General features: G+C 39.1%; 3 protein-coding genes across 4 annotated transcripts; 1 reads left to right on the forward strand and 2 right to left on the reverse strand.

Annotated features, from left to right (window-relative positions):
* Positions 1-755: 755 nt before the first annotated feature.
* Positions 756-5,919, reverse strand: ubfd1 (ubiquitin family domain containing 1). The gene is made up of 7 exons (XM_072368977.1): positions 5,823-5,919; positions 3,844-4,113; positions 3,550-3,758; positions 3,408-3,473; positions 3,199-3,304; positions 3,021-3,103; positions 756-1,173 (listed from the first exon to the last, which is right to left on the reverse strand). The coding sequence occupies exons 1-7, from the start codon at positions 5,878-5,880 to the stop codon at positions 1,063-1,065; spliced, it is 903 nt and encodes a 300-aa protein (XP_072225078.1). The 5' UTR covers positions 5,881-5,919; the 3' UTR covers positions 756-1,062.
* Positions 5,920-6,769: 850 nt separating this feature from the next.
* Positions 6,770-16,714, forward strand: LOC140273140 (UNC93-like protein MFSD11). The gene is made up of 13 exons (XM_072368657.1): positions 6,770-7,325; positions 7,819-7,874; positions 7,960-8,067; positions 8,157-8,236; positions 9,168-9,264; positions 11,974-12,032; positions 12,206-12,350; positions 13,286-13,335; positions 14,950-15,015; positions 15,104-15,229; positions 15,322-15,496; positions 15,566-15,701; positions 16,142-16,714. The coding sequence occupies exons 1-13, from the start codon at positions 7,236-7,238 to the stop codon at positions 16,292-16,294; spliced, it is 1,341 nt and encodes a 446-aa protein (XP_072224758.1). The 5' UTR covers positions 6,770-7,235; the 3' UTR covers positions 16,295-16,714.
* Positions 16,715-18,150: 1,436 nt separating this feature from the next.
* On the reverse strand, positions 18,151-24,429 carry kdm8 (lysine (K)-specific demethylase 8). 2 transcript variants are annotated; one of them, XM_072368658.1, is made up of 9 exons: positions 24,336-24,429; positions 22,515-22,993; positions 22,156-22,191; positions 20,588-20,760; positions 19,914-20,046; positions 19,750-19,815; positions 18,857-19,006; positions 18,660-18,752; positions 18,151-18,569 (listed from the first exon to the last, which is right to left on the reverse strand). In XM_072368658.1, the coding sequence occupies exons 2-9, from the start codon at positions 22,968-22,970 to the stop codon at positions 18,405-18,407; spliced, it is 1,272 nt and encodes a 423-aa protein (XP_072224759.1). In that variant the 5' UTR covers positions 22,971-22,993; positions 24,336-24,429; the 3' UTR covers positions 18,151-18,404. The 2 variants fall into 2 exon arrangements, with proteins under 2 accessions (XP_072224759.1, XP_072224760.1); XM_072368659.1 differs by lacking the exon at positions 22,156-22,191.
* Between the last annotated feature and the right edge of the window lie 636 nt (positions 24,430-25,065).

Genomic DNA, 25,065 nt, shown 5'->3' on the forward strand with positions numbered 1-25,065 from the left:
ACTCGTTACTTACCTGCCTTATTGTGACGCATTTTATTGCCGTGGGACACATTTACTTTCCTCAATGCGTTGCTATTTTAGCTGCACTTTTCATACTATATTTTCATTGTTTTACACGTATTGGGCTAACTCTCCTTTAAGGATTGATAAATTAATCTAGAGACTCCAAAATAAAACACAAATGGGCATTTGAGTCTTTAAATGGACTTATCTGGCATGAGGTAAAGTTTTTATCAGATACAAAACCACTGTAGTAATTTGGCCCCAAATTGTTCCTTTTCTATTCACTACACATTTGAAATTAGAAATTTGTATACATGTTGAGGAAATGTTTCGAAGGAGAAAAAAGTTCAACACCCACTAAGAGATAAATGAACAAAATATGAAAAGATGGAAGATGTTAAAACTGTTCATGTTGGGTTCAGTTCAGTTTGAAACCGTTGGAAGAAATTAACCGACATCCCATGCGCTGCAGCTCCTGCCTGTAATCCTGATAAATTAGTTTATTACAGGAATTTCTGCAACTCAGCCTGGTAATGACCAGACTAAAAATCAGTTTGGAATAATTGCTTAATGTGGTTTGTAAATGTAACCTAATTTCCTCCTTTGGGTGTGTAACATTTTGCTGAAGCACAAGAGGATCTCTGTGGACTAAGACAAAAACCTTCACCCACTTTTTTGGATGGATCTAACATCAACCAGAAAGAATAAAGAGCAATGACCTTCTTTTTTTTTTTAAATTTCATTAAATAATTTTTATTTCTTTAAGAATAACTGAAGAAAAGTGTTAGCAATTTCTGTACATTTTTTTTCTTTTTCTTAAATCGTTTTCCCTTGGATTTGTTGAAAACCTTGAATGATCAACAGGGCTGAGAAATATTATGCCGCCACATAGTGCACTTTTCACCTAAAAAGAATATGATTATTAGTCCACAGGCATCCGTCAGTTTCCTTCAAATATATTCCAAGAAGTTCCTTAAGTCTCACTGTTGACTCCAGTTTCATTTTTCATCGGCTCCTCCTCTCGATCCCAGTTCATCATTGTCAAAAAAAAGAGGCACATTAAAAATACTGCCATTTTCCAAGGACTGTGTCTTTGATTGCATCCACAAACTGTGCAGGCACCCAGTAGACCCAATACTGAGAAGCTTCCGTAGGACCCAACTGAAAAGCCTACAAGAGAGGAAAATAAACCGGAGAGTTTTTTTGAGACGTTAACACATCAAAGTATGTATTATAGTCGTTTAGATTATCCATTTTAATATTGGCTATTATGATGATCAACTGATGTCACAACATACACCTGAAGGGACTAAATAAGGTCCAACCCACACGTACTTAAGCTCGATTTAAAAAAAACTAACAGGACAGGATAAACCCAAATCTTTCGTAAATCATGGGGCTGAACCCTTCATTTACTGCCCGATAGGATTTTATCACTTGTGTCCTTCCCTGATTTGTCACACAGAGTCTCATGTCCATCACAGCCTAACAACTGACCCCCCGCTTCCTGTTTAAACTGGCAGCACATGGTCAGTACAGATGAACGGTCATGAGATAACCACTTTCAGTGCGTTAGTATGAAATAGTACTTCTTCTTAAGTGGCACTAGGACATGCATTTAGGGTTGCATTTACATGCTTTTTCTTGAATGACATCTGATGTCACACAGTATGTTTGCTACATAACAAACCTTAAAAACAAAGACATATAAATAGGTCAGATAGTCGGGTATACCACAGATATACAAACATTTATCAGGCTACTGACGACATTTTAAAGGAAAAAGAAAATTCCTCTGCAGGCTATCACAGCCCACTGAGCAGCAGGCTTTCTGGAATGCTAAATCTAGCATACAATTGTCCAAAAAAACACTAAACTGTTCTCATTTTCTCCACAAGCCTTTTCCACCCTTTAGTGATGCAGAGATACTCTGCATAAATAAGAACTGACAGCATCTTACTTCATTTTTCTCAGCCAAAGCATTTTAACTCAAAGCAGTGCCGGTGTGACTCAAGTATATTACATTATGATTCAACATCTCTGCTCTGCAGGTGCAACACGACATCGATCTGGAGCAGTTGTGCAAGTTAGGACACAGCTCTACTGATCCGCTGTATGTAAGCCGATATGTACCAGGAAACAAAACTGAATCTCCATTGTTCAATCTTCACTGTTCAGTCAGTGGTAAACAACAGCATGGAAGTCCCTCAAAGCCCTGCTTATACATGTACAGATAATAAGTTAAATGAATCAATGGTTTCCCATCCATTTCAAAATGATAAAAATTTCCAGATTTTGCAGTTAATTTGTCAGGAAATTCTCGACATCTGAAAACAAAGATTCAGATGTTGATTGAACGGTTTTAAATCGAGGTTCCTAAAGTTGTACAACGATACAACGTTGTTCCTAAAACGTTGTATCCTGAATCTCAATTAGCAGAATTAAAAATAAATGTCGTCGTTAGTGCAAATAAACTGTTTCCGATCACACAGAGCATTACTGCAGACGGTAGTAACACAATGTGGAGCCAATCACAACACAAGCTGGAGGAAATCTCTATACTCCTCGAATTAGTGAGCTTAACAATCAACAGAGCGAATCAAGATGACAATATCACATCACAAATGCTCATAAAACCAACAGTGTTATCAGTAAAAAGATTTCCATTTTCACAGCATCCACTCCTCTTTTTCCAAGTATCCAAGGTAACCATGAAAAACTGTGGCAACACTACGGAAAAAAGTACTTTTTGAGACATAGATTTACTTTAGACAACTTCCACCAATAACACCAGCTGCCGCAGAATGTCTCCTCCTTACAGTGAAGCACATTTAGAAATTAAGATAAATCCAGAGAGATCGCTGACATTCTCTGTAACGCTGGAAAGCCCAAAGCACCAAACGACGACCCCTTCACTTCGGTGCAAACACGACCTGCCCCGTATGTGCTGACCTCTGAGCATTTGGACTTCTCATAAAACAGATAAATGTGATGCAGGCGGCAGTGACAGCACTTACGATCATGTGATAGTCCTCGTGGCCTTCGATGGGTTCAGAAACTACGTTTTTAATGGAGCCCATTGGGACTTTCTCCGTTCTCTCTGCGGGCGAGAAAACAAAAGCACGAAGACATTTTAACCGTCAGCATCTCTGTGTTGCAGCGAGTTCAGCTAAATTGAGCCAGCTGTGACCTTACCTTTCGTTCCAATCCACAACTGATCTTGCTCCAGTTTGAATGTGAGTCTAACTTTTCCTCCAGACTTGTTAAACATTCCAGATAAAGGCACTGTTGGTAATCGTTCCTGTTAGCAGAACAACGCACAGGTTATTCTCTTTGCAGTCAAAATTCTAGAAAATGTTGAATATTGCAGCTACAGCTTACATGAACCCGTTATCTCCCCTTACCTTTGCTCCTTTAATACCTGCCAGGATGTCATCTGGTTTACCTTTGTCCAATACTTTCCTGTGTTGCTGGAATCACAGTGCAGGTTTAAAAATAACAAAAACTCTAAATATCTGACAGGTCTCTTAAGTATGGAAGCCTTACCTTTTGCCTGCATAAAGGCTCTTTCTTATTTTCTTCAGCCTTAACTTCCTGCTGAATGACCTCTTTCGGCGTATTAACAGCTAATACATCATTTATTGTAGATCCTACCACCATGATTTTTGCACCAGTTGTAATCCTTATTTCACGTAGCGTCTTATCTTCTGGGAGCAATCCTTTGTACATCACTTTCTGCATTGCAGGTGGAAGACCTAAAAACCCACAAGCATTTGTGAATGATTAAAATCATCCACTGTAACGTTTACTTGAAGATTTTCAAACTACTTTAAGTCTTACCGGTGAGTGAGTGGATTCTCTCTTTTAGTTTGGCTCCGGTGCTATCAACAGGAATCTTCAGATCATATTTATTCTTGTTCCAGATAATCTTCAAGTCCACCGTTTCCAGGTTGTCATCTGCGTCGTCCCCATTGCTAATACTAGAGTCCTGAGTTGTGGAGTTTCCTGGATCTGTGTGAGACGTAGATTCTTTGTCATCCTCACCAAGTTCAGCTTCAGCTTCAGCTTCTTTTGGCTTTGCTTCAGTTTCCATTATGACTTCTTCACTTCCTGAAACAGCACGAGATCTTTGGTTTATTCATTTTTTTTTTTTTCAAATATGCACATTCATATACACACACACGTACCTGTGCAACTACAACAGTAGTTTTTCAATATTCATTCGCTAAGTTTTTCATGTAAATGCAAATATTAGGAAATGCACATCAGGTATGTTCTGCCAGCTCAGGTCAACAGCTTCCTTCACATTCATTTGGCTCTGATATTGAACAAGAAACAACCCCCTGCTGCAGCTACTTACTGAACAAACAACAACGGTGGAGGAAAGTTTGTTTAGCACTGTTACTTGATTTTAAATAACATAACCCGTTGGAATACTTTGAACAGACGACCATAAGTCAAATGAACTCACCGCTGCCTTGGGTACCTGTCCGTTAACCTGAAGGTAGCAGTTCTCCCTCGTGCGCCGTATTGAGTGACACACATATCACTCAATATGGCGCACGAGGGAGAACTGCTACTGTACCTTCAGTGGGGTTGGAAGAAAAGGTTGTTAATGAGATCACAGAAGCACATGATAGCTGCTTTAACCTTCTTCTACAAAGATGAACGAGTCAGATGGAGATATAGCTGATTAAACCCATGGCTCAACCTTTTTTCACTCAAAGAAATGACAAAAGTTCTAAAAAAAGCTTTATATTCCTACCACACTAAGGCGAATATGTTGTTCTGCCATATTTCAGACACGTGGATGAGATAAATTCTTTAACCAGAATTTCTAGGACACACTGGTGCAGAGTTGCAATTTCTCTCACCGAGGATGCTGTTCAACAACCACTTTATGAAAATGGTTGGCGATTAATTATTTGTCAGCTGAGTAAAGGTGAAACATTTCTTGCAGCTCTGCAGGCTATAACATTCAAAGAGACGTGGTGCTCCTGGAGATGGATGGCAGGTAGTATACCTGTGATCAAAAGAAAACGACCTAAGGGATAACACAGCTCAGCTTTTATTTTACCAACTACAAAAATACCATCTTTAATTCTGAACAGCCTTCAATTACCAGTCATCTAAAAGAAAAATAGACAGCATATTTTGTTGTAAATACCTAAAAGTGTGGAGATGTCCCTTTGAGCAAACAACATGAAGTTGGAGTCGAAGTCTAGTTTCGCTTTTTCTATATCACCCACTGTCTCTCTCGTGGTTTTTCTAGCTCTTTCCATCGCTTTTTTAAATTTATTTTTCAACCCCATCTAAAGCACAATATACTTGTTTCTTTGGTAACAAGATACAAAAAAGAAAGTAAACGAGGGCTGATCTGAACTGATATTTTTAAACCAAAACACATTCTTCCCCCAAAACACCGCATTTTGGCCTCATTGGTCGCAAAAGTGGTTACGTTAACACAACACTGTATGCAGGAATTTTAGTACCCATTAATAACTTAACGATATTTACTTTGCTCTTAAACAACTTCGGTTAATCAGTGCAGCCCCACCACTTGTTAATTCTTCTAACATCTCCCTCGGTCTTCCATAAATGTTGGTGAATTTAACTGATGTTAGCAATCGTTAACGTTAGCTAGCTGGAACACTGGTGAACAGTTGAAGAAAAGCGCAACGGAGAGATGTACATTCATATTACAACCAGTTAACAATGTGATATATTTACAAGTTAGTTAGAAGCAGGTGTGGTTTCATTAATACTATGCGAACTTAAACATATCCAGGATATTCTACTACAATTTTCTCAATACCCACCATCCTGCGTCGCCATGATGATTGTGTACAATCTGTTGTAGGTTGTGGCAAAGAGCATACAGGAAGCAGGATGAATGTGATACGGGAAACAAAAGCCCAACCACTGCTCGTGTACACATTAATGTGTGACAATATTTTTTTTTAATAGAAAATAAGAAACTATTCAAAATGATATCAGCCACGGTTGCCAGCACAATGTTTAAAACAATTTGTCGTTTGAGTTAACCTGTAAAGAAGCCAACAAAGTTGAAAGGCGCATGCGCCTGTTTTTGTTTTCTTTGTAAAAGATGAGGGCTGTTTGCAACAAACTCGGTTATGAGTAGGTGTGACGAAGTCAAATTAATTTATCTTAAACATAGAATTATTTCAAATGACTAAAAACATGATTTAACCGCACAAAGCAGTTGTTTTTAACAAAAACGGAAGTTATTCGTAGTGTACTCTCTCGTGTCGCTATGACTCTTGGTTGTAGCAGCAAACGCAGACACCGAGAGGTGGCACCTTTGTCATATTATATTGGCTTGGATTAATTAAGAAGTTAATGCAAAAATAATAACAATGACATATGGAAAAAAGTATAGTGAGTAAAAGTTTTCAGTTTAAAAAGATAAAATTGAATCCTGCATTGTAGAGAGATTTCAGATTATTCAATAGACGACATTATCCAGACCTTTCTCTTTGAAAACAGATTAGGCTAAAATGACTCTTTGCTTCCTCCACCATTAAATGCAGAAACTGATCAGTTATTCAAATCATGAATGGGACGACAGTTTAGATATGGTGGAAAAACAACCCATACTCATGATACTTTAATATCATCTTATAAAAAAAGGTTAAAAAACCCCGTAATGTTTCAATTAAATTCCAGTAATTTCTGTGACACTTAGCTCCTATCTTGAGTCGACACAGTTTACACCCAGTTTTTAATCTTAAAAAAAGACGTGAATGTTCCTTTTGGTCACCTCTGGACGGCAGCAAAGATAAATGAGTTTAAATTACCTCAAATTCCTCGTGAAGAAGAAGTCGGGACAGCAAATGCATGACGACAACCAAGAAGACGAAGAAGAAGACAAGTAGAAGTCTTACTAAAAAGAGCCAAAAAAAAAAACTGCTTGTAATTAAAGTCACAAGTTGTCATGTGTACTTTGTATAATAGAAGGAAAGTTTCCTTATGACAGTGCTGCACTGTTACTGTTTGTGTACATCCATACTCAGCACTACTCCTCTGGCTGTGCTTTGCGCATTAAACTGTAACTAAACAGATAGTAAAGTGAACTTTTAACACCGGAGCTACTTTGTTGAAATGGATTTACTTGGGTCCTCATGGGCGTATTAAGAGTTCAAATTAGTCGACGGAAAAACATTACAAGCCACAGTATATTTAAAATGTATTAGGACGGTGAAGACGACACCATGGCAGACAGAAGGACTTACAACGTTGTGATTTTAGGTGTGGGATTTCTATTCATTTTCACCGCCTTCACCACCTGCGGGAACATTGAAGTAAGTTGACACACTTTGCGGTTACTTATCCAATTTACGTTGGAGGTCGAACAGTTTTCTTTCTCTCTGTTTTCTCTAAAGCTATTATTTATTTATTTATTTTTAGATATGGAGACACTGAGCTGAGTTGAGGTTTTAGTTTAATTGATTTGACAGATTTCCTGACGGAGCTGAAAGACTCAAAGATAATCCTTTGTCGCACACACGAGTGCCCAAATCATAGTAAATTAATTTAGTCAACACTTTTCTACAATTTTATGTACTTTGAAAGAAAGATTCAGACGGCAGATGCCTCTTAGGCAGGAGGAAACAGGCCAGTTTGAGGAGTATGTCAGGCGCGTCTCGTGTTTCTGATTTTCTGAAATAGTCGGTGAAATCATCAAACGATAAATCACTTGAGGTCATGAGACCAATATGAGCCATTGTGAGAAGTTTAACATTTATTTATTTATTTTTTTACCTAGAAATACATTTAATTATTTTGTTGTTTCAGCAAACTGTGGTGAAAAGTCTGGGAAATTCTACTCTCAGTGGGAGTGGGTACCACAGGTAAAACAAATGGAAAAAAAATAACTTTTACTAACTTTCATGCAAAGAGGGCTTCACTTTGTTCTCTTTTTTGCCTCCTTTACAGTCTTGGGATCATCTATGGTGTCTTTTCATTTTCCAACCTGCTTGCACCTACAATTGTTACAGTAATTGGAGCCAAATTGACTATGTTTTTGAGTGGCCTTCTTTACAGGTAAGCGTGGCTGTGCTGATTATCGTACAGACGGGATACTGAGGGGGATGTTGATGAAACATATGGTTTATGCATGTGTTTGTGTACAGTGGTTACATTGCAGTGTTCATCATCCCCACCACATGGTCCTTTTACCTGACATCCGTACTCATTGGCATAGGAGCAGCCAGTAAGTTCCTCTTTTGCAAATCGTCTTCAGTAGATGAAGTTATTCCAGTGATTTCATATTTGGTTACAACAACGTGGAAGAAACAATCTCTTATGCATGTTTGCACCGTTATGCCTGTAATACCTAAGGCACTAATTAGTCATTTTAAAGATTTGGATAGATATTATTATTGTTGGTTCTTTGATTTCAGCCTTTTATGATCACATCAAAGTAAACAGAGTTAGAACAAAAGATTGTTGTCTACTCACTTTTGACTTTCTGTTAGGTTCCTCGTAAGATGCACTGACTTGAAACCCGGATCATAATGCCAACTCTTTTTGTTTTTGTTGCTTTAGTTCAGTAGCATATCTGGAGTTTTAAAAGGCTCAGGATCAGTTCATCTTTTTTTAATTCACTATAGGCAGGTTTCCATGTTTTCAATTGCATTCCAGTCATCAAAAATGGGCACTGGAGCAAGATACTGGGTATTAGTAATAGCCCATGATATTAAGGCATGTAAAAACCTCAGTGGTTGGTGTTGGCTTTTTCATCCCACGCAAGCTCGATTTTTGTGTTAGTATCCAGAAAGTGTTTAATCATGCATATAGGGATTAACATGGCTGGGATGCTAGAAACAGCATAACCCAAATTAGACCTTAAATGGGTTTACAAATGTGTCTTCACGTAGTGGCACAGCACCTTGAGCTTGCACATAAACCTCAGCAAAAGCCCTCCGCAGAGCATTTACTGGGAAAATGAGGAAAAATGATTTGGGCTGTTTTCTTTTAATACCACCTCAAACCATTGCAGTGTGATGAATTTTTATCATGTCCCTGGGCTTCTAAATGCTTAGATGCATTACTTACCTACACAGAAAGATAATTTCTTGCTTCATGTGGACAATTAACTGAGCAGTTAATATTTTATTTCTCTCCTCCTTAACTTCCCACAGTGCTCTGGACGGCTCAAGGACACTTTCTGGTGGAAAACTCAGAAGCTTCCACCATCAACAGGAACACTGGGATGTTCTGGGCTCTCCTACAGTGCAGGTATGCAGCCACAGACACGGGAATATTTCACTCTTTCCATTTAGTGTTGATGCAGACAGGTCATATTTGTGCATTAGTATGTGTAGAATTTAAAACACTGCATTTCAATATTTGGATCAAACTGTATGTGAGAATAATTAACTGTGGCCTTTAGTTAATCGAATATAAATGTTTTATCAGAGAATCTAACAGTCCTCCCACTCATCTGCTCTTTAAACCACCCAAAAGTTGTTTTTAAATTAGTCTGCATTATGTTGCTCTTTCCCATTATTATATTCAGAGAATGAAACACTTTTTGTCACAGTGTTTTCATGTTTTTTTTTATTTCAATGCTCAATGCAAATCCTCCACTTGATCAAAGGTACAATTGTACTTCGGCAGCCAAATTCACATCCAGCCTGTATTTTCATCTTGACAGGATATATTGCTGTATATTGCTATTCAAAAGCTACATTTAATAAATCGTGCTGCAGTCATTAGTCATTAGTTTCTCTGTGCAATCCCGGAACATCAAAACTGACAAGATCTGAAGGGGGGGGCTTTTATTTCCCTGTATTTGGACTGTTGCTTTTCCATACTGGCTTGGGCAATTAATTCGTATTTGCTCAAATATGCAAATTGAATCAGTATTATAATTACATTGGCTGTCACCTGTGCCAAAGCTCCCAATAAGGCATTGCTAATCTGACTCTTCAGTGGTGATCACTGCCATAGAAAACCTATGATTCAATTCTTCCAAACCTGCAAACACAAGCGGAGTTCCACTGAAAATCCCTGTTGTCTTTCATGAATAACCTTTGTTACCCCTCACTGGGGCTCCTGGATAGAATGCTGGCTCATCTACATTTTTTAGTTCAGGTGGATTTGTGATTAAAGACAGAAATAGATCTGAGCGGTTTGGAGAACCTCACTGTTTTTTAACCACATGAGGCAAATAAACAGCTTCAAAAACTGAAGGAAGCACCCCCACTGGTAGAAATGCAGATTATCATGTTTAGAATGTCAGTTTTTGATACTGCCAACAATGAACTGAGTCCATTTTTTTTCTGCCTGTTAGACATAGTTTCTCAAATGGCTCATCCAACACCTCACTCTGTCGCTCTTTAACAACACTAATTGTCCAATTGGGAGTGCTTCAGTTAAAGGTTTCAGTGCTGAAGTTCTAAAAGGGCCAGAGAGCCTTTAAGATACACAAAACCTGAAGTGCACACAAGGGTGCTTGAATTAAATGGTAAAATTTTGCTTAACATCTCACACGCTTGTGCTCCAATTATGATAAAACTTGATTTTCCTTGTCTTTGATTTGAGAGAAACAGAGGTCCCGCTCCCTTTTGTAACATACAGTGGTGGTAGAAAGTTAGTCAACTCTTCACATTTTTCCATATTTCTGCATGCACAAACCAAAGGCTGCACCCACCAATTTCTTTCCTGTATGTGACCTTAAACCTTATCAGATATCCACAAGTCCTAAAAGTAGGTAAAAAGTACCCAATTAACCAAATGAGATTAATATTTCATACTTGGTTCATTATGTATTGAGGAATTTTATCATTACATATCTATGAAGGGCAAAGGTGGACTTTTGTACAATAACTGCTACAAAACAACTCGGGTAACTCTTGATCAGTCATCGGCTTCGAGGAAATCAAGTCCAACACAGCTTCACCTTTGGTTGTTTGTTTCCTGACCAAAACTTCTCGTTTCAGGTCCTTTCGTATCATTTCTATTGGACTAAAGTCAACAAATCTGAAGTGATTATTATTCATGAATATGAATCCGACACTTTTGCATTAAATGGTCTGAAGTGAATAAACTAGACCGTGTGCTGTCATAGGTTACACTGCTCTTGGTTTTAATGCAGTACAATAAATAGTTGTTCTAACTGGAAACAAAAAAAAAAAACACGCAGGGGGGAAATGAAGAGAGCTCTTCTCTGGGAACTGATTTACGTCTCTGGGCATAGCTGGGTTATCATATCATATCTGGCTGAACGCCGGTCAGACGCATGATTTTACTGCGTGCCAATCCAAAGTAGCTCACGAGTCATGTCATTTTAGTATTTTGCCAGGTCAAACGCATCAAGTCTTCTTCACAGCAGACAAAAAACAGACTTTTTATGCAAGTTAGTGGAATTTATTTACCCCCCCCCCCTCCCATTTACATGAATCATTAGTTATTCATGTCTTCTAATGTGAATCAACGGAAACCCAGCTAGAATATTTCTAGGGCTTGTGTCAAAATCTGATGATGATTTATGTCATTTATGCAGACTACATTCAAACTAGAAAAGCACCACACCACATGACCCTAAACAGCTGACTTGAACCGTAATCATACTGAATGATGACACATGGATGCACTGTTGCTCAAGCATTTGTACAGCAGAGACTGCCTTTTACATTCCATTGTGTGGCTTTTTGCAGGTGCATTAGTGTATGAATTTCATTCAGGAAATGCTGACACTGGCATAACATGGCATACAGTGCATATGTAGTTATAATATGTAAAGAGGGATTTGTTGTCCGGACTCAGTTAGGGAATGATATTGACTTTGTCGGGTGAAAACTCATGCATAACCTTGATGACCACAGAAATCACTATCACCGGAGGCGCAGGGATTTCACCCATCAGTAATTTCTGCGTGCGTCAGCTATGTGTGCAATATGCCATTAATGATATTTAATTTGCAACATTTGTTTTCATTTACAGTATGCTCTTTGGCAATCTTTATATTTATTTGGACTGGAACGGAAGAACAGAACTATCAGGTAGGGTCAGACTGGAGGAGTTACTGATGTCACTAAAAAGGTAAAATGCAGGTAAAATATCATCAAATAGCATTATACGAGTGACTGGTTATTCTGAATGTGCCCCAGCTTAATGGTCTTAATATATCTGCTGCATTTTAATGAAGCAGTTTATTTTAATCTCCTGCTCTCAGACAGCAGCAGGAGAAACATTTTTCTGTTCCTGCTGGTCGCCTCCGCCCTCGGCACACTCAGCTTCTTGGTGCTGAGAAAGAGCCATCACGAAGAGGAGATGCTCTCTGAAGAGGAGGGGCAGTCATTGCTCTCAGCTCGCACGATGTAAATGACCATTCTTCACATAATTATACCTTCTTCGTTGTGGTCTCACACAATCAACCAGAAGATATAAAAACATTTGCATAAACTCTCAGCAAGGACAGAGACGGAAGGACCGAATATAGTGTCGCTAGCGTGAACAAAAAGTTGTCAGTTTATCTTCCATCAAGCTGACCTTGTTAAGCTGGTATGAAACTACCCAAGAGATAACTTCCCTCTCTAAATAACCCACCTTGCATTTGAAAGTGTTTTCAAGATGACTTTATGCTGCAGTTGTGCAGGAGTTTTGAGACATTTTTGTCCTTCACAAAATGACACTGACCATTTTTCTTGTGATCAGTGCAATTTTGACAGAGTCAAGCCTAATCATAGCACTTTAAACAAGTAGGGTGCAATCAGGCAGATCTGGGGCAGCTGGGATGGAGACTCTCTTCGAGAGTGACATGAATGCCCCTCAACGTTTTTCTGACATATTTGAATTTTCATGAATGTGGACAGGGATGAGTCAAAGCACAAGATGAAAAATGCAGCTTGCATCAAAGACAATTGAAAGCCATGAGAAAAGTAAATGGCCAAAAAGTATAGGACACAATGGAGCTTTGTCAAATAAGACATGAGACTGAAATCGGTGGATTACACAGAAACCCTGTTAGATTGTTAGCTTAGGCAAAGCATTTTCTCTCCATCCACTTCTATCTGGAAGCAGCTGATTGTTTCGGTCCTGCCTGAGGTACAAGCATGCTTGCTAAATGGTGGAGTTTAAGAATAAACAGTGACTCCAGCAGAATATCAGGGAATCCTGCAGGAACAAATCCTCCATTTATTTGATCTTGCCTTTACTCAATTTAAGCCACATGACTCACTGTGAGTACAGTTTATTTCTATTGATGATTTTCAGTGTTAACAGTGTTAATGTTGACATTATTTCTGTTGTTTAGGTACAAGACGAGAGCAAACACTGCTTTGCAGGATACCAAGTCAGAATTCAGTAAGTTTAATCTGTGCTTTTGAAATTCCAAACAAAGTGGTAATTGTAATACCTGGGAAAATCCCCAATTTACATGCATTAATTATACAGATAATGAATAAATGAATAAATTCATCCTGACGCTGAAGTTCAAATAAGCACATTTCATACATATATATATAGAGATGTGTAAAGAATTTAGCACTGTAAATGTACTCCTTCTGATGAGCTTTTTAGCATGTACTGACACGAGAAACGTGACAAGAATTAAGTATTATTACTGGCAGCTTTATACTGGATAATAATTCTGTGTTCTTCTGCTTTACAAAGCATAACATAAGCTTTATATCTAAAAAGAGTTCAATTTAAAAGAAAAGTTGATGTCTGAGGCAACATCCTGCTGTTGTATCCAGTCCTTTCAGTACAAAAAAGGAGATTGTGTTGGATTCTAACAACAGAAAAAAAAGCTTGCGTCACATTTAGTGCGAACATGCGTCATGGCTGATCGGATAGGAAGGGGTTAGCACCCAGTATGTGTGTTCACGCCGGACGTGAAAATTCATCCCGACATGCTTCCTCGGTGACCACTTGTGATGGGATCTGTTACCGCACTGTACATGCAAAAACACACCACGCAGCCAGCTGTCAGCGGAGCATCATCAGTACATCTCCGTACAATCACAAACGATACCATCATTCAGACACAAGCACCTTTTAGATTTGCCCGATGCACAATTTCTGCCGTGTTTTCTGGCTTTCACGTAGATGTTATTTTGACATTTGCCACAAACCTAAACATTTTAGGTAAACATATTCAAAATAGGGTGATTTTCACACAATGGTGACCCATGAGAAAGTCCATTAAGCCAATAGCTGCTGGTGTTGATGATGATGATGATGATGATGATAACAGTTTCATAATACAGTGCTTTCTTCATCTCAGACTTTTGTCACTGAGGATCCCAAACATGTTATTTTCACCTGCATTAAATCTCACTATTCCTAGTCTGCAACTGTAGCAGGCAGTCATAGGCAGTTTTTTTGTCTTTCTTCGAGTCAAATTGGCTTTCATGGGGATAACAATCTTCCGGCATCACAACAGAATACACAAAAACTGCCCGAGTTCGTGTTTATCTCAGATTATCTCTGTGTTTGTCATCTGGAAACTCTACCGCACTTGCTCCTGCCTGCAGTGCCGCCCTAAGTTGTTTGGATGATCAGATTGCTCTTTGTCTGGTATACATCTTTTGTACATGTAGACCTGTGTGCACCTGCCTTGGAGAGTTCAGCTTTATCAAAGATGTATCCTGATTCATGTCAAGAAAGGGCATCAAGGCATATATAAACAAACCTGGTGGGATTTCTGCTTAAAAATCTGAATTTCTCTAACAACCTGAGTGGAAGTCTCTCCAGGGTGCTTCTCTGTCTGCATTTAAATGTGGCTTTTTGGTCTACTGCGACAGAGTATTTGCCCATATTCTACCAGCACTGAACTTTAATTGTCAGAGGAAAATAGGGCCTTAATGTCTGCATTTTCATCTGAGCTCAATACAGAGGTGAAGGAGGTGTATTAGTTCAAGAAATATGGCTTTTATTAACAATTCAAATGGGTGTATTGTATCTCCTCCTTTTCAGAAACTATCCTGCAGCTGCTGAAGACTAAAACTATTATGCTCCTAAGTCCGTGTATGGCATACAGTGGTAAGGCAAATGCATTAATAGAGTAAATCTTTCAGCCTCCAGTTAAAGACTTGCAGCTATAGCACAGCACGCCCTCCCTATTCTCCAGGCCTCGAGCTTGCTTTCTACAGCGGTGTGTATGGAACATGTATTGGAGCAACTACACACTTTGGAGATGCAGCTAAAGGCCTAATTGGGATCTCTGGGATTGTGGTAGGCATTGGAGAAATAGTAGGTGGGTTTTCTTTCCTCTCTCGGAGCACGTTCAGGTGATTTAAAGTCAATGAAGGCCTTTGTATTCACACAGAGTATCCTCTTCTCTGTCAGGTGGAGGCCTCTTTGGGTTGCTGTGTAAGAACAGCCGCTTCAGAAGAACATCTGTGGTGTTTCTGGGGATGGTTGTCCATTTCATTGCATCCTATTTGATCTTCCTTAACATCCCAGATGACGCGCCCATAGTCTTCGAAACCACCACCCAAAAGAACCCATATTTAAGTCCGAGGTAGGTGATTTCTCTGATAATTTGCCACGATTCGTTTCATGATCTAATGACGACTATGTTTCCTCTCAGTGTTTCCATTGCCCTGCTGTGCAGCTTCTTGCTTGGACTTGGAGATAGCTGCTTCAACACGCAGCTCTACAGCATATTGGGGCATGTTTATGCTGAACAAAGCACGCCTGCTTTTGCCATTTTTAAATTCATCCAGGTAATCCTCAGTTGTCTATTCTCAGACACCGTTAGCAGAGCTGAGCAAAGCACAGTCAAAATGTTCTCCTGTCAAGTGTAAAATGAATTCAGAAAGAGAGAGAAAGGGGCATCTTTAGTGATTGCTTTTGTGTGTGTGCTGCAAAGGTGGCCTATAATAGAATTGCACAGAGGAATTGGTGGTATTTTCTTAACATTTTTGCATAAAAAGAGAATGTTTTTGGTTTGATCAGAGTTACTAAAACTGACCAAACTTTGAACCCTTTGAACAGAGTAATAATCCAACAACACACAGTAAAATTCAAAGTGTAAATTCAAGTTTGAAAATATTGGTTGAACCAATGGCTTGTGGTTTAGAATATGAGATTGTTATTTCTTATGGAGATTTAACCATTGCAGGGATTTCGTTAAGCAAAGTAAAGTTTCTGTGCGTCTTCTCAGTCTGTTAGCGCGGCCATGGCGTTCTTCTACAGCGGCTACCTGCTGCTCATGTGGCAACTCCTGCTGATGGTCATCCTGGGCTTCACTGGGACTCTCTGCTTCTTCGTGGTGGAGAGGATGCAGGACTTCCCTGTGGATTTACAGGAATATTAGAAAGACGATGTGTCCATTTCAGCATTGATTTTATTTTTTCCCCGCTTCATTATTTCATGATTTAAACTCTCTCCATCGACGGTGTTGTTCATTTGGATGACACTCAGCTTAAAATAGTCAATAAAATAATCAAGTTGCCTAGTTTCTTATTACACGGCACTACAAAGTGATGAAGACGAATCTTTAATGTCATTTTCAGCCTGTTTTAACACTCACTCACTTTACCGTGTATTCTGCGTCGCTTCCAGCTCAGGTTTGTTATAATGATAGTGATATTTTTTAAAGTATTTCATGTTTTTAAAGCTGTTTGTAAGTATACTAATTAATGCCTGACAATCACTACCCTTCACTGTTTTGTTTTTTTTAGTTTTGCATGTGGATGTTTTCTTCCCTTTTGTGGGTCTTTATTGAATAAAGTTTTTGTGCATTTGTAACTTAACTGAAACATAAAAGTGTTTACAGTGTTATTTTGTATTATTTTAGATCATGTTGAGGATGATGTTGAGGAAACCAACAATGAACTGGAAACAACTGACTATGGAAAAAATATTGATTCAGAGAATTTTTTTGATTAAGTTGCTTTTTGACTTGGCAAATTAATTATCATGACTTTGATTTGACTTTTGCTCTCTTTGCTCAAAGCTTGTGCTTTCTTAATGTTTATATTCCTATCATAATACTTTAAAGTGTGGCTGCAGCACCTCTGATTGGAATTATTTTGAATTAGTCAAGTGGATACAATCAACCAGTTCTCACCAAAACTTTTAAATCCAACTGCTTTATAATCACTACATAAATCTGCTGCATTTAATCCTGAAATGCCAGATTAACTTCAAAATCATTGAGGCTATTAGTTAGAAAAAAGATTATTCAAGGGCTAAGTTTAAAGGAAAGGGTTAGAGGCCCTGAGGTCACACATAACTTCATCTGTAATTGAGTATTGATTACATTGTAATGAAAATAAGCAGGTTTGTGTGATCTTAAGTCTATTGTGCCTCGTAATTGATATCAACAAAGCACCAAAGGGGAACAAAACTGTACAACATCTACCCTCAGAATTAAATCCTGGCAGGATTTTTGTTATTGCCTCAGAGAGATAACCTTGTAAGGAAAGTAACTAGGTTTGGATAAGTCTATTACCTGAACACTTGCATGTTTAATACATGAGGTATCTTAACGGGAACAATGAAGATAAGAAAACAAGGAAAGGATGTTCACGTATGACTTCACTTGTGCTGGATTTTAGGGAAGTTAAATTAAGCGGGACTACACCGTCTACAATGTTTCTTGTCCGTGTTTATTGAGCTGTTGTTTTAATTTAGTATTCCCACAACTCTTAAGCTCCACCTGGCCAACACAGCCTTGATTTCCCAAAGCACCACTTTAGCCGACTGCATTTGGTTGGAAAGCAGATCAAAGTTACACATCAGGCCTGATCTGCTTAATTAAGTCACAACCTCGCATCATAGTCGTAATAAGCAAGCCTGATTGAAATTGACCTGTGGGACAAAGGACTGGGGCGTTTTGGTGTAAGACAAGAGTTGTACTGTGAGGGCATTTATCAAAAGAAACTCTTAATTTTAAAGTCTGTGTTAGGCCAGGGGAATAGTTAATTCATTTTAATAAGCTAAAGTTTAATCTGTCACCTGCTTGATAGGCTCAGATTGTCAGTTTAGCCAGAGAGCTGCACTTGTTTTCACATTTCTGTACCTGCAGCTCAGTCTGTTATTAAATTGAAGAACATGCCTCATTTCCATTAATTATGGAAATCACACATTGTAAGATAGCTGTGGAAGTAAGGTTGAGGGCACAATTAAAAAGCCAATTTCAAATGGAGAAACATTTCAGATTAGATGACTAACAACTGTTGTATTTTACTTAGATTTAGCTGCGGGTAGCTTTCCACGTAATAGATGTTGTTTCACTCATCAGCAGCTCAATTAAACTAATCATTCAGCAGTGTGTGTTCAGCGATGATGGTTCAAAGGTTCGTGTGATCGGAAGTCGTCCAAACAGTGATAACAATTAGCTTCCCATTAGCAAAAAAACCTTCCTCCATTTCCTCCACAGCATCAGAAAACAATAAAACATTTTTATTCAGAATTTTCAATCATGACCACCAGAAGCTGACAGAGAAGCTGACTTCTAGGGATCTGACATAATGCCAGTGTTTGACAGGGATGAACAGCACGTCTCCTGGCTGTAACACGCATTCCAGATAGGGAGCTTTGGCAAACTCAGGGAAGCGCTCAACGTCCGGATTCTCCACCTCCACCTGCACAGAGGAATTCAGAAATGGAAAACACTGGATTTATTTGACAGCTCCACATGCACTTTTCTGTATGGACAGACTTGTTAGTCCCACCTGACTGGTGTTGTGAAGAAGCTGTGACTGATGAGGGTAAAGTTTGTCTGTGTCCTCTGGGGAATACAGGCGGATGTATTTGCTTCCCACCACCTGATATGTATGTAAGGGAGAATCCCATGTGGTTAACAAACTGTGACCAGGTGTTACATGTTTTGACAGTAACTAGATTCAGGAGGCAGGGTGGTTGTAGTTACCTGAGCCAAGAAGTTCTGCTGAGGATCTTGGTGAAGAGGAGATACTGTGCCTGCAGGTCCAAACCATGCATTGACTGTAATATCATCTTCGTCTCCTTCACAGAGACAGCAATAATCTGGGATGCGGATATCTTCCTTTAACTCTGGTACCTAAGGGGAAATAAACAACAAAAAAAAAACAATCAGAGGGCATTTTTTGGCTAATTTCATTCACTAAACAGATTTTTCCCTGACAAGAAAAATGTTCAACATTTCCCAGCAAGTAAACATACCAATCATTGCTATGCTCCCCTAAAAACATGACATATCCACTTCAAACTCATTCAAACATATTGTATACTGTCTTCCTTGGGTCAACCATTCCTATTTCATACAGAACCAGACAAAATGCTTGGACACAACTGCCAATTCTGACAATTTCTGACCAATGATTTGATATCTTTGTGATAAGAATCACCCGATTCTTCCAAAAGGGAAACAAGGTTAAATTAGGTTAAAGGAGCTCATAGCTTGCATAATCCCATTATCTACAGTATTTTAAGCTTTCTTCTATTAGGTTTACATGTTTAATCTTTAAGGACAATCCACTGTCTATTACTGCAGCACCTCTTGTTTTCTTCTATCTGAAATGATAGTACCTAATTGGTCCTTTTCAGAGTTTTTAAACTAGCCAAAAGGCAGGAATCATGCAAATGTGCTTCATGGTGTTGTTGAAAAGTAAAAGAAGAATAACTTGGACTCCAAAAGAGGCATTTTAGATGCCTCCTGAATGACAGAATAATTCTCTTTGGTGTCACTTTGCATTTTTTAAGTCTGCAGACAATATAAATCTAAATAACCACAACAGTTAAAAAAAAAACTATGTAACACCAAAAGAAAAGCTGCAGGCAGACCTGATCAAAAAGTTGATGTTGAGCAAGATAACCCAGAGGTTTCCCTCCATCCTGGGAGGTTTGGTCCTGCAAAAAAGAAAAATTGATGGAAATCACATGGGATGTTATCTCTCTTTAATCAGGAGAAGAATGCAGCTTCAGGGCTTTGACAAGGATGCGCTCACTTTATTAAGAATGTATCTGTCAATGAATTGGTTGACTGTAAGCAGCGTTTGTGACCAGTCCACGTCCGTGTACCTGGATCCCACCTCTACAGGAACAGTCCGACAGCCAGCCACAGACCTCAGGTAATCTATGCTTTTCAGCAAGTGGAAGCACCAACAAGATGACATCATCAAAAGGGATTTCAAGTCTATCAGTCAGTCTGTGACTGACCCTATCAAATGGTGGAAACAAGACAGTGACAAGCCCAATGCAGAAACAACTGGTCTCCCAGATTTTCTCATATTTTTAAGGATTTTAAGACTAAGCGATAATTCCTTTTAAAATGTGCATGTTAGAAGTTAGTTGTCCCTTTGTATGAGGGTCCTCCAAATTTCCCCTGCCCTCAGCTGATTAAGTGCACTTCGCTGTCATCATGAGTGTACGTCAGTCTGATTACATGGCTAGATTGAATATAAGTGGGACAAAGCTAGAGGCTAACGTTAATACTGCAAAGCTTATTTTGACAGGCAGAATACACATTTTTAAGTAGCTTTAACCTTGTGAATGTTTGCGTTTAACAAAGCACAAATAATAAAAGGGCCTCTGTGATGTCATCCAGACACAAGCATGCAAAACAATACTGAAGGAATAGAAAATGTTCAACTGAAGCAGAATGTTTTCTGAGAAAACCAACCTCCACGGGTGTTTGTTGAGGGCAGGCCAGTGGTCGACGATTCCCTCTAAAATGACTGGTTTGAGGGGGATCAGGTGGTTTGTATTGAAGCTTTCCAGTGAGGGACACTTCATCCTGGGAATGGCCAAGTCTTCTTTGATTGAAGGAACATGTGGGCTCACAATCTTTGCTCTCTGTTAATGTTGTCAGATTCAAACGTGGGAACGTGTCAGTTCATTTATAAGAAAGTTGAAAGTAGCGATGGCAGAAATGAAAACGTTTGAGAGAGCCAATCATCAGGAACAACTGATCTGGAAAAAGAATCAATCTTTTGGAACGTTCGAAACATCTCTCCACGGCAACATCAGGTGGCCAGATTTGAAAATATTACACTCAATAAACAGCGAGATGTTTTCTTGTGTTTGTTTATGTTATTATTTGTATGGAAGAATATTTCAATGAGTCAGTATTTTTAGGGAGCGCTTCTGTAAGTTTAAAATCTTATTCAGAAAAATAATCTGTTCAACAGTGATAGGACTGAGACGGTTTCTCCTCATGCTTAAAATCCTGCTTTGTGGCTCGAATGGAGAGATATGTCTTGGCCAGCTGGATCAGATAAGGGAATATACTGGTTCGTTGGGTCCAGTAATCTAGAGGGTCGTCTTTTCTGGGTAGATACAGGGCTGAGAGATAGGGCTGAACCTCAACAGTAGCCTCAGCAGCAACGCCTACCCTGCTGTCAAAAACAACCCAGCGGCTCTCTTTATTAAGTTCACTGGCCTGTGGTACTGTAGTGGTTGATGTGATGGCGCACAAGAGCTTGCTTGTGCTTGAGAAGCTGTTCGAATGACAGCGCAGCACTCAGATGTCAAAGCATTCATAGCTTTGGCTGCATTTTCTGAACATCCAAAAGCCACAACCTTGAATCGAGGCTCTAAAAGAGTGGACAGTGCACGGATGCTCACAGGCTCCATCCCACATCATTGCCTTAAATTCATGTGAAGATTACTGCTTAACTGCAAGGCAGCTGGGCTTGTTAACACCTCACCTTTTTCATGAACCTGGTGATGAATTAAGTCAGTCTACTGGAATCATTTTTGAAGCAGACAGCTGACCTTGGAGGCTTTCTACCCTGATCCATTTCCATTATATAGTTTCCTGTTTCACTGTTTCGATTTTTGCCACCACGAGCTGAAAGGATTAGAAAATTAAGAAAGGACTAAGCAGCAGGTACTCAGTCTTGTGGATGTGCTGATTTTCTTTATATTCTATGAAATTTAATTTAATGTCATTTGGACAGCTCGGGCAAAACAGTTGTAACATTTGGGAAAAGTATGACTATAGGTATGAAAATGTGAACTGGCATTATTCACTTCTTTCAGACATTTCAAGACCTCATTAACGTAGAAAAGAAACAGCAGATACAGGAGAACGATAGACAGCTGTTGCAGCCCTGCGCTGCATACGATTACTCACGACACCTCAATGTTTCTACAGTTTTTAAGTTAACGCTTTTCAAGGCAGAGAATAAAAAACAAGTAATCCATAAAACAACTCAGCTAACCCTGGTCTAAACAAAGTGACCTGACCTTTAAGAATGTGTGGCGCTTCATCTTCACTGACATCTGACGAGGCACAACAAGATGAAGGGCAAAAAATTAAATGCTTTTATAAAGATTTCCAAGGGCTTACTCTCAAATGTCCTCGGCCATGAAAGCAACTTTGAATTATTCAGAATGTAACGTAAAAGAACACAAAAACCAAACAATTTTCTGTGCACACTACATAAAACTTCTCCCTCAAGCCAACTAAAACCAATTTCCATGGATAAGTCAAGAAATACTTTCTATTATTTAAAGCTACCTTTAGTGAAAAGCACATAAACAAAAAATGTATGATGAAATAAAGTCGCTAACACACGAGCATAACTAATAAAAAAGCGACTGACCTTGATCTCAACATGTTCACTTTCATCCTCATCTTTAGCAGTTTTCCTTAACTCACTTTGCAGAATCCGAACAAGAACCTGAAGTATATTATCCATGATGGCTGCGCCCATGAGTAAACCCATGTCACAAGTCCTGACAGCCTGCAGGACCTCATCCTCTGAAGGATTTTCTCGACACAGCGCGGCCACTTTGAACAGGCAGCCGTAGGCATAAACTCGCCGCCACTCTTTGTCCACGTCCCTCCACGTCCCCGTGTTGAGTCTCTCCCACGAAATGTCCACGACGATCTGAGCGTTGAGCATTCGGCTGGTGCTTGTTGTGTCACAATACAGCTGCCGTCTGGACCGTTTCAGCATTTCCACGACACTTGACTCCACTTTGTCACTGAACTGCAGTGGGAACTGTTCTTCATTTGGAGGCAAAATAGAAGAGATTCTTGACCACAATAATGCCATTGATGAGAAGGTCTTTATGTGTTCTGTAGGATGGAGAACAGAGGTAAGTGAGGGCCCCTTACTAATTCAGACTGAAGCCATGATGATGAAGCTCTTATTGAAACTAAAATTGCATCCGCACTGTTTGGAGACTGTCTAAATTAGAACAATTTTCTGAAATTTCTGAAAAGACAAAGGCTGGAAAGTAGTCTGTGTGCTCAGCTGGCAATGGGCCCATCAGTGAAACAATCTGCTCTAACTACCCTCCATCATCACATACACACACAGGACACTTGTTTATTCCATTACTGAAAGCTTCTCTGCTGCAGGGAAACAGGCTTATACACCCAATTTCCAAACTGGCAAACACAAAACACAGGTGAGTGTATCCTAAGCCAGAGCTGTGCATGTGTCGACTGCATGATTTTTGGAACGATCAACTCTGCCTCCCTGCGACTCCATCCATGTTTGGATGAGCTGCGTTGCTAGAGATACTGACAGCCAACTCTGAGCACCTGATTCACACAGCCGTGTGATCGCTGAGGCAGACTAAACTTAATAAAAATGAATAACTGTATTTAGTTTGCTACATGCCGAAGATGTGACCCTGAAAGTTCCCTGCGGCAGATTTTTTTCAAAAGGCACATGGGACATTTGTGCTTTGAAAATAAAAATAAATTCCAGTCATTTCAGAGACTTTTTATCTACTTAGGCTTGTGTCCAAGTCCTAACACTTGGTTAATATCCAGTTTGAAGCTAAAGAAGAAGAAGCTCAGCAGAGCTTAGGATAAGACAGTTACACAGTTCTCCAAAACCACCTCATTAATAACTTAACTCTAATAAATTAATAATAATTTTCTGAACAAAACATAAGAAAAACCCTACTTTTCAGCCCAACTACATCCCACGTTAAAATTCCGTCTGGCAATGTATGCATTATATAATGTCAAATTTCCATATTCTAGCAGTTTCAGTATAGGTACGATACTGAAATAAATCAATCAGGGCACTCATGACACGTAATGATAAAAATATCCATAAGCATATTCACTATGAAGTCGAAGTAATGCTCCAAAACGCTGAGCATATGTCACTTACTAAACATATATATTGTTGGAAAGTGATAAAAGACAGACAAATTACGTGCAAATATTTAAAATCTGGTATTCAAAGTCAGGTAAAGGATTCTAAATCCACTATAATATAAAGCGACCGTTTATAATCAGCAAAGGCTGAAAAAAACAAAGACATTTTGTTTAAATGTGGAGAATAACGTTGCAAGTTTAAGGAGTAATATTGGTTTTTTATGAGTTTGGTTTGACAACACCCACAGTTAAAGTCGACCAAAGCCAAAGCGGAATTAAATACCTATAAAACCGCATCTACCTGTTATTTCCAGATTTCCACAACGAATACGATAGTTTCAGAAAAAAGTGGATTGCTCATGAAGCTACAACTATCAGCCGCCGCCGGTGGGACATAAAAAACACACCGGAAGGAAACTCGAACAACGGGAAACATTGGTTCCACGTTGCATTCAAGATTGTTACAAATGTGTGAAATGACCAAGCTCTACACCATTAATTGCAACATCTCAATTTTCTCACAATTGAATAAACTTCAAGAATGACGTGGTATATATTTTTTCTTTTAAGAGCTAAATGTGCATTCATTCACTTGTCCAGTAGATGGTGGCAACAACTTCACATGCGTGACCTGAAAAATAACAGATAAGGTAGTTGGTCAAACCAGGCTGGCCTCTTGTAACGTGACTGAACTGCCGGACACCTACCAGCCAACAAGAAAACTACCAACTCTACACATACTTGTTTGTCATGTGTTGTTTTCTGCTATGCCTACACCCTCCTACATGCCACTCCCACACATTTGCTCAAAGCCTCTTACATAGTCTTGTGGCAACACAGAAATCTGTTCATCTCTCATCTGAGCTCTGTCTTTCAGATTATCAACCAAGTGAAGCCAAGCTCACTCAGTTGAAACAAAATAGTGCACTGGTGCCAGCACAGCCTCATTTACGTACATTTGGATTCAGAGGTTTTACATCTGTCTCAACAGGTGGACAATATCACCATGTTGCCTGGAGACAACAGCTGTC

This window comes from Leuresthes tenuis, unplaced genomic scaffold (genome assembly GCF_036924035.1).
Source record: "Leuresthes tenuis unplaced genomic scaffold, fLeuTen1.0.hap1 SCAF_17, whole genome shotgun sequence".
Classification (NCBI taxonomy): Eukaryota; Metazoa; Chordata; class Actinopteri; order Atheriniformes; family Atherinopsidae; genus Leuresthes; species Leuresthes tenuis.